At 50.0% G+C, this 8925-nt stretch overlaps 1 protein-coding gene across 7 annotated transcripts; it reads left to right on the top strand.

The window, feature by feature from the left end:
* The first annotated feature begins 5274 nt into the window (after window positions 1-5274).
* Window positions 5275-8406, top strand: LOC143678332 (E3 ubiquitin-protein ligase RNF217-like). Of its 7 annotated transcripts, none has more exons than XM_077155642.1 (7): window positions 5276-5490; window positions 5663-5787; window positions 6120-6151; window positions 6644-6820; window positions 7204-7301; window positions 7429-7596; window positions 7749-8406. In XM_077155642.1, exons 4-7 carry the CDS (start codon window positions 6751-6753, stop codon window positions 8205-8207), a joined length of 795 nt encoding a protein of 264 aa, XP_077011757.1. In that variant the 5' UTR covers window positions 5276-5490; window positions 5663-5787; window positions 6120-6151; window positions 6644-6750; the 3' UTR covers window positions 8208-8406. The 7 variants fall into 7 exon arrangements, with proteins under 7 accessions (XP_077011756.1, XP_077011759.1, XP_077011757.1 ...); XM_077155640.1 differs by having other exon boundaries at window positions 5276-5566; window positions 6736-6820; XM_077155639.1 differs by having other exon boundaries at window positions 5276-5566.
* Window positions 8407-8925: the final 519 nt, after the last annotated feature.

Raw genomic sequence — 8925 nt, 5'->3', positions numbered from 1 at the left:
TTTGTGTTAATTTTTGTACAGGGTATAAAGTAAGGGTTCTCTTTCATTCTTTTGGCTACTGATATCCAGTTCTTCCATGCTCATTTACTCAAAAGACTATTTTGTTCCAGTTCAGTGCATTTGGGGTCCTTGTCAAAAATTAGTTGACCATAGATTTAGCGGTCTATTTCTGCATTCTCAATTTGACTCCATTGGTCAATACTGCTGTCTTTGTGCCAGCACCATACTGTTTTGACCACTGTGGCTTTATAAAAAGTTTTAAAGTCAAAAAGTGTTTATCCTCCCACTTTGTTCTTCTTTTTTAGAATGCTTTTAGCTATTCGGGGTCTCTTTCCCTTCCAGATGAATTTGGTAACTAGCTTTTCCAAGTCTTCAAAGGAGGTTGATGGAATTTTGATTGGTACTCCATTGAATCTGTGGATAAATTTGGGTAGAATTAGCATCTTAACTATAGTTAACCTTCCTATCCATGAGCAGGGAATGTCTTTCCACCTATTTAGATCTTTGATTTCTTTTAGCAATGTTATGTAGTTTTCTGTGTACAAATCCTTTACATCTCTAGTTAAGTTCATTCCTAGGTACTTGATTCTTTTAGTTGCTATTTTGAATGGATTTTTTCCTTAACTGACTCCTCATTTAGGTCATTGCTTCTGCATAGAAATGTTACTGATTTTTGTATATTAATTTTATATCCTGCAACCTTGCTGAATTTGTTTTATTAGCTCACATAACTTTGTTGTAGATTTCTCAGCATTTTCCAAGGAAAATATCATGTCATCTGCAAATAATGAAAGTTTTACTTCTTCCTTTCCAATTTGGATGCCTTTTATTTATTTTCCCTGCCTGACTGTTCTAGGTACAACTTCTAGTACAACGTTGACTAATAATGGTGACTGTGGGCATCCTTGTCTCATTCCCAATCTTAGGGGAAAAGCTTTCTGTTTCTCTCCATTGAGTTCAATGCTGGCTATCGGTTTGTCATACATGCCCTTTATCATATTAAGGATGTTACTTACCTTTGATTCTTATCTTTTGAAGTGTTTTTATCAGAAAAGGATGTTGAATTTTGTTGAAGGCTTTTTCAGTATCGATTGAGATGAACATGGAATTCTTCCCTTTTGATTTGTTAATGTGCTGTGTTACATTGATTGATTTTCTTGTGTGGAACTATCCTTGCATCCCTGGTATAAACCCCATCTGGTCATGACGTATAATTCTTTTAATGTGTTGTTGGATTCGATTTGCTAGTATTTTGTTAAGAATTTTTGCATCTATGTTCATTAGATTGATTGGCCTTTTGTTTTCCTTTCTTGTAACATCTTTACCGGGTTTCGTATTAAAATAATGTTAGCTTCATACAATGAGTTAGGTGGTGTTCTTTTTTCCTCAATCTTTTGGAAAAATTTGAGTAAGATTGGTGTTAGTTCTTTTTGGAATGTTTGATAAAATTCCCCTGTGAAACCATCTGCCTTGGGCTTTTCTTTATAGGAAGATTTTTGATGACTGATTGAAGTTCTTCACTTGCGATTGGTTCTATTTCTTCCGAAGTCAGTGTAGTTCATTTGTGTGTTTCCAGGAATCTGTCCATTTCCTTTAAGTTGTCTAATGTGTTGGTACATAGCTGTTCATAGTATCCCCCTATGATTTCTTTTAGTTCTTTAGGGTCTGTGGTAACACACCCCTTCTCATTTCTGATTTTGTTTATTTGTATCCTCCCTCTTTTTATCTTTGGCAGTCTTACTAGTGGCCCATCTATTTTATTGATTTTTGCAATGAACCAGCTTTTGGTTTTATTGACTCTTTCTATTCTCTTCTTTTGTTCTCCCATTCTTTTAACTCTGCTTTAATCTTTGTTATTTCTCTTCTTATATTTGCTTTGTGGTTAGTTTGCTGTTCTTTCTCAAGTTCTTCCAGGTGAGCAGTTAAGTCCTCGATTTTTCTTCTTTCTTGTTTTTTTTGTTTTTAATATAGGCATTTAGGACAATAAATTTTCCTCTCATTACAGCCTTTCCGCATGCCATATGTTCTGATATGTTGTATTCTTGTTTTCATTTGTCTCCAGATAGCTACCGACATTTACAGCAATTTCTCCTTTGACCCACTGGTTGTTGAAGAGTGTGTTATTTAATCTCTATATATTTGTGAATGTTCTTGATATTTAGTGATTATTGACATCCAGCTTCATTCCAAGTGAAAGTGCTTTGAACAATTTCAATATTTTTAAATTTATGAAGACCTGTTTTGTGCCCCAGCGTATGATCTATCCTGGAGAATGTTCCATGAGCAGTAGAAAAAAATGTATGTCCTGGTGTTTTGGCATGTACTGACCTATATATGCCTCTTACGTCTAGTTCATTTATCATGTAATTTAGGTTCCCTGATTCTTTAGTGATCTTCTTTTTAAATGTTCTATATTGGAGAGAGTGGTGTGTTGAATTCTCCCACTTTCATGATAGAGTCATCTATTGCTCCCCTCAGTTTTGCTGGGGTTTGCCTCATGTGCTTTGGGGAACTTGATTGGGAGCAGAAATGTTTATGATTGTTATTTCTTCTTGGTGAGTTGTTCATTGTATTAATATACAGTGCTCTTCTTTATATCTTGTAATATTTTTGCATTTAAAGTCTATTTTGTCTGATATTAGTATAGCTACCTCAGCTTTTTATAGTTACTGCTTGCATGGAATATCTTTTTCTATCCTTTCACTTTCAATCCTATTATCTTTGGGTCTCAAATGAGTATGTTGTATATAGTATATAGATGGATCTTATTATTTAATCCATTCTGCCAATCTGTCTCTTTTGATTGAGGATTTTAATCCATTAACAATCAAAGTTATTACTGAAAAGACCTTTCTTACTTCAACCATCTTTTCCTCTTTTTTTTGTCAGATCTATTTTCTTTTCCCTCTTTTTATCATTTTAGTTGCTCTTACTAATATCCTTCAAATCTATACCCTCTTTCAGACCTCTCTCTCCTGTCCTTTCTTTTCAAAGGCAGAACTCCCTTTAGTAGTTCTCATAGGGCCAGTCTCTTATTAGCAGACTCTCTCAGCTTCTATTAATCTGTGAATATTTTAAACTCGCCCTCATTTTTGAAAGACAGCTTTGCTGGATAGAGAGCTCTTGGTTGCCATATTCTCTTTCAGTATCTTAAATATCTTATGCCACTGCTTTCTCACCTCCAAGTGGCTGATGAAAAATTAGCAGTTAGTCTTATTTGGCTTCCCTCATATGTTGTGAATTGCTTTTCAGTTGTTGTTTAAAGAATTTTCTCTTTCTCTTTGGCATTTCACAGTCTTATTGGTATGTGACTGGGAATGGGTTTATTCAAATTTATTCTGTTGGACTACTTGGATTCACATATTTGTGTCTTTTATAAGGGTTGGGAAAATCTCGGCCATTTTTGTTAGAATATTCTTCTTGGCCCTTTTTCCTTCTTATCTCCTTCTGGAACACCTGTGATGCTTGCCCAGCATATGGTGCTGTTTGGTGGTATACTCATCTTCAGAAGTTGTTTTCCTCCTGGAGCCCAGGCTGCATGTGACCAGGTGTGGCTGAATTACCTGCTGGGGCCCAGGCTGCATCTAACCTGGCAGGACTGAAACTGTGGGTTCCTCTGCCCTCACTTCCCCTTCCAGAGTCTGGCTCAATGTGGAGCTGTGTCCCCGACTTCACTTGGGGTGCAGGACCCCACCCCCAGACCCCGTCTGCAGCTGTTCCCCAGGCAAGGATTAGGCTGCCAGCTGCTGTTTCCCTCAAGGTGGGGGCAGGGTGCCAGGACCCTGGGCTCAAAACAGTCTGTCCACATGTTCTCAGACTCTTTGTCCTTCACTGATCAGGGACGTTCAATGTCTTCCCCTGTCCCCTGGATCCCCAAATAATTGATTTGGGTATTTTCAGCCTGGCTACTTGCTGCTTTTAGGGAACATTTTGTAGTTTTCTCTAACTGGTCCATTTTGGAAACTCCTCCTTGCTGCCCTTTTGTATTCTGCCCTCCTCCTTGACTAAGTCTTGCTATGGGTACCTGTAGTGTCTGAATATAAGAGAGGGGGTCTGTCCCACTGCTGTGAGAGAATTTATAGTCTGTGTCCCCAGTGGCATGTGAGGGGGATCCCCACTGCTGCTTCTGGGCACTTCCTGAGGTGTGTGGGACCAAGTAATGGGGAGAGAAGAGGACAGGAAGGTCTGGGATGGAAGTTTCCTATTGATATTTTTCTCTTTCTTTGATTCAACATTTGTGGTATCCTTCTCCAATCTTCACTTTCTTCTGAACAGGTGAGAATTCTCCTTTTAATTGGCTGAACCTCTGGGGAGAGATTTTCAATAGTTATCTTTCATTGCCATGTTGATGATATGATTCTAGTCATTTTCACTATACATCCTTTTATCAGTAGTTTATAATAACCCTCTGTGATCATATATTCATATCTCTGTCTATATGCACTTATTGTTGGAACACTTAGGTAAACACGAGTCAGCACCCCTGCTGCCAGTGGCTTTGGGTTTCTTAGTCCTTACCCCAGAACACAGGCCCTGGAACCCACCTTCAAGCTTTCCTTCCTTGCCTGGGCTAGCCCCAAAGAGCCAGCTTTAGGCTCTGCCCATGCCCTCTCCTGCTTGGGGAGGCCCCCATCTGTGGCCCCAGGTGTTCAGCACCAGCTGGGCCGAGCACCGATACAGAGTGTGACCTGGCACTCATGGCCCCACTGGGAGGACTGTCTGCTCCAACCACCTCCTCTTCGCCCAGTTGGAGCAGAAGGGACCCCCACCCTAAATGGCAGCAGATGGCCAAGCACACGACCTGACCCTGGCAGATGGGAGTAGCAGCTGTTTATTGGTCACACGCTGTTCCACCCTTGCAGGAGGATACTGCAGACCACGCAGGGACACCGGGGACTGCTGGGGGTGGGGGGACAGAGTGAGCCAGAAAGGGTTGCAAGAGGGGAGCTTGGTGGACTCCAGAAAGGGAGGCTGCATCACCCAGGGAGTTCCCAAGGGACACAAGATTGGCCAGTCTATAACCCCAGGGGTGGCGTGGGGGGGGATATGAGGAGCTGGCAGGAAAATGAAGGTCCCTTGTTGGGGACAATTAAGGTAGCATGTATAAAATCCACCCTCAGGGATGCCGGAAACATGCAACATGGCTGCCAGGGCTGAAACAAAAAGCAGCCTAAACTATAATCAGCCTTCTTCAAGGAAGTAATAGTAGTTCGCGCCTAAAGTTCACGCCAAAAGTACTAACCGTACATCTGCCCTCTGCCCTAGCAACAGCAGCCACCAATCCCAGATCACCACCGTCCCTACTAGCCACCCCCTCTCCTTCTAGAGTATATATACCCAGCCTCCTCAATAAAATTTTGCAGCTTGATCAGAATATTTGTCTTGCTGCCGTTCTTCGCGTCTCTTTGTCCCATGCCATTCTTCCCTCACAGGAGTTCGAGCTTCGGTTGATCGTCCCGCGGGCTGGGACAGTCCCTAAGCTATGGACAGGTGGGGGCAGCCACCTTCAACACTCTAAGGCTCCCCAAGGCCTTTTCTGGGAGACTGGAGACCTGGCCAACTCCAGGTGGGGGTTGGGACATACCAGTGTCCCCACAACCTGAGCCCAGGGCCTGTCGCCAGTCAACCTGGGTGAGTGATCCACCACCTACTGCCCCCACAGGGGCTGTGAGTGCCAACTGTGAACGCACAGCTTCTGCCTGGGCGCAAATTACACTGTGACCCCTTCTGAGCTTCCACCAGCACCGTCGATCAGAAGGTGGTCCTGCCTGCTCCTCCTGAGTGGAGGTGAGGGGCACTGAGTCCGGGGGTCCCGTCAGCACCACCAGTGGGAGAAAGGCAGAATACATGGGCCACTGCCTAAGGGGGAGGGGGGAGGGGCGGAGTCTCGGATGTACCGCGCGGTGGGGGAGGGGTGGAGATGGGAGTAAGGGGTGAAGAGGAAGGAAGGGCAAAAAAACCCAGCGCACTGCGGGACCAGTTTCAGTTTTGTTTCTCTTCTGTGAAACATTTTCCGAGAACTCCCTGGTCCAGGGTCTGTGCAGGGACCTGGGTGGGGAGGAAAGTCCCGGAAGGGGTCCGGCCGCCCCTCACCAGTTGTCTGTCCCCTCCCGCCGCAGACAAACACCTGGCCCTCAACCGGCCGCTCCGGGTAAGCGCCCAGGCCTGCCCCGCAGCCCCCCAGAATAAACTCCGGGCGAAACCCCTCGACGCTGCTGGGCTCCTGCGCTGGGCCCAGCGGGCGGGGCGGGACTGCCTGGGGGGCGCCCCTTCCCCAGCATCGGGACCACCCAGGGTGGCGCTGGGTCCTCGACCAACCCTCGAGCTGGGTCGGTGGTCTCTCTGACCCTGACCATCTTGCAAGAGGGGAGACGGAACCTCGGGGATTCAGGGCACTGCCACGGCCACCAGAGGCGAGAAGAGCGTCGGAAATGCGGGGACACTGCAAGGATCCCCTTTCAGAGCCAGTAGGGCCTGGAAGGAGCCGGGGCTGGAGGATCCCTAGATCCGTGACGCGCCCTCTCGGCCTCGGGTGGTTCCTGGCAGTGGACGGAGGGACGGGCAGGAGGGCCTCGAGGGCAGAGGGAAGGTGCGCGAGGGGCGGGAACCCACCTATGTCCGCCCGGGGCTGCGCTCTTCACAGATTCCCAGCGGGGGCGGTGCCGGGGCTGAAGGGGCGGAGCGGAGCGGAAATCCCCTGCCTGCTTCACTCGGCTCATCACCGTCCCCCCGCAGCAGCGACGTCCTGCCATGAGCCTCTCCAGTTCCGAGGATTACGAGCCCCCGCTCAAGTTTGTGAACAGCAGAGACGAGATAACAGGTCAGGCCTGGCCAGTGGAGGGAGGGGACCAGGCTTGGGGGCCTTTTGGATCTTCAAATCGGTATTTGAAGCCTGAGCATCCTCCAGTCCAGAAACTTAAAAGCAAGTTCTGGAAGGGGCTGGGGGAGAGGATGGGCTGCTGAGAGTTCCTGGCTATCACAGGTGATCCCAGGTTTGCCCCAGCCTGGAGGACACTGGACATGCCTCACGGGCCATGTTTTAAGCTCCGGGGTGTGGGGAAGAGAGGCGGGTGAGGGTTCGGAAGTGCCCAACGGAAGTCCCCAGGAACCGCTGTGTCCCACGGAGAGCCGCTAGACCCAGGGCAGCCAGCGTGGGCACCACGTCCCGGCCCCCACCCCTGCCCTGTCCCTTGACCTCGCCAGGGGACGAGTATGACGGAACCCAGAGGGTGCAGATGAGCTGTGGGCACGGCGTGGACCCCGGAAGCCTGACGGCTTGGTGCCGCAGCCTCATAGACCAGGTAGGGGGCGGAGCATGGGCGGGGGGCGGGGCCAGGGGACGGACAGGCAGGGGAGGGGCTGCGCCCACGGCCGGGCCCTGCGCGAGGCAGAGACCCCACGTGTCCCACGTCTCGCCCGCCTTTCCAGGGCCGCTTCAAGCTGTACTGCCCTGCCGACGTCGCCGGGGGCAAGTGTGGGGCCGAGTGGCCTTACCCCGAGGTGCGCCGCAGCGCCGTCCTGGGGGACGCCGAGCAGCAGGAGTTTGAGCGGAAACTCGCCCTGACTGCAGCGAGACTCTACTGTGACTTTAAAGAGGTGGGCAGGGCCCAGATCGCGCGCTGCCCGGTTGGGACCCCAGCTCTGCACACAGGTCCGAAAGGGGGCTCTCCTGCCCGGGCCCCTGAGCCCACGCCTCAACCCTGAGCCCCAGGCCCCTGCATGCCCTGAGCAGCTGCCCCTCCCCACAGTGCCCGAGCTGCAAGAGCCTGGTGGAGCGGAAGGAGCTAAGCCACCTCCGGGTGCAGTGCACAATCTGCAGCTCTGAGCAGAAGAGGACCTACGAGTTCTGCTGGCAGTGCCTGCGGGCCTGGAAGGGGCCGGGGACGCCCTCTGACCACTGTGACAACGAGGGCTGCGTGGACCCCAACCTGCAGATCCTGGCCAACTGTGGCATCAAGGACCTCCCTGGCAGTGAGATCCAAGGCTGCCCCTCCACCCGGGCCTGCCCCACGTGTGGGCTACTCATCGAGCACAAGGACAAGTGCAAGTATGTGCTGTGCTCCCGCTGCCACGTGGAGTTCTGCTTCGCCTGCCTGGACACAGCACAGGCCTGCAAGGCCGCCAAGGGCAGAGCCTGGTACCAGAGGTGCACCAGGCCCCTGGCCCCCAGGCAAAACCGCATCCCTGTGTGGAGCTGCAAGGACTGACCTGCATAGGGCACATCCTGGAAAGGGAGGGACAAGCAACATTCTTGATGGACCACCGAGGACAAGATGGGTACTGCCAAGGGTCGGGGTTGGGGGAGATCTGCCGGCTGCCCTGACGGTCTTGGGCCTAGCCCCCGGCCCCCGCCAATGCTTGTGTGCTCCTCCCCTCTGTGTACACATGACCCTTCTGGAAACAGTTGTGGAGAGCATTGCTTTCTTGTACTAACATGAGCATGCTAGCCCTGCAGATGCCCTTCATGGGATCGGTACCTGGGGACGGGCGGAAGCAGGATAACAGGGGTCCTGGTCCTTGCTGGCTCTGAAAAATGGACATTGTAGGACCATGGACCCGGGGCTGGCAGTGGCTGGCTGCTGCCCAACTGTCTGGATGAGGAGGGTGCATGTCTGCGTGTGCATGAGTGTGCATGTGTTTGCATGTGGGCGTGCATGTGCTTATGTGTTTTTGCGCGTGTGTCTGGCCAGCTGGTGAGTGTAAAGGAAAATCCCCAGGAGCTGGTCTGAGAGCCAGGCCTGTGTCCTGCAGCTCAGACCCACGGGCTGAGGCCCAGGGGAGTGGCTTGCTCCCAGGTTGCTGTTGAGTGGCGGGAGCAGATGTTCCCGTGGAGGCTGAGCTCACTGGGAACCGTCTCTGAGCCTGTGGCCAGAAGCAGAGGTGACAAGACGAGACAGGGATGCTAAGGCCTTGGTTGGGCAGGGG

This window comes from Tamandua tetradactyla, chromosome 3, assembly GCF_023851605.1.
Source record: "Tamandua tetradactyla isolate mTamTet1 chromosome 3, mTamTet1.pri, whole genome shotgun sequence".
NCBI classification, from domain to species: Eukaryota; Metazoa; Chordata; class Mammalia; order Pilosa; family Myrmecophagidae; genus Tamandua; species Tamandua tetradactyla.
The sequence above is the reverse complement of the archived record's forward strand: the minus strand, read 5'-3'. Positions and strand labels throughout refer to the sequence as shown.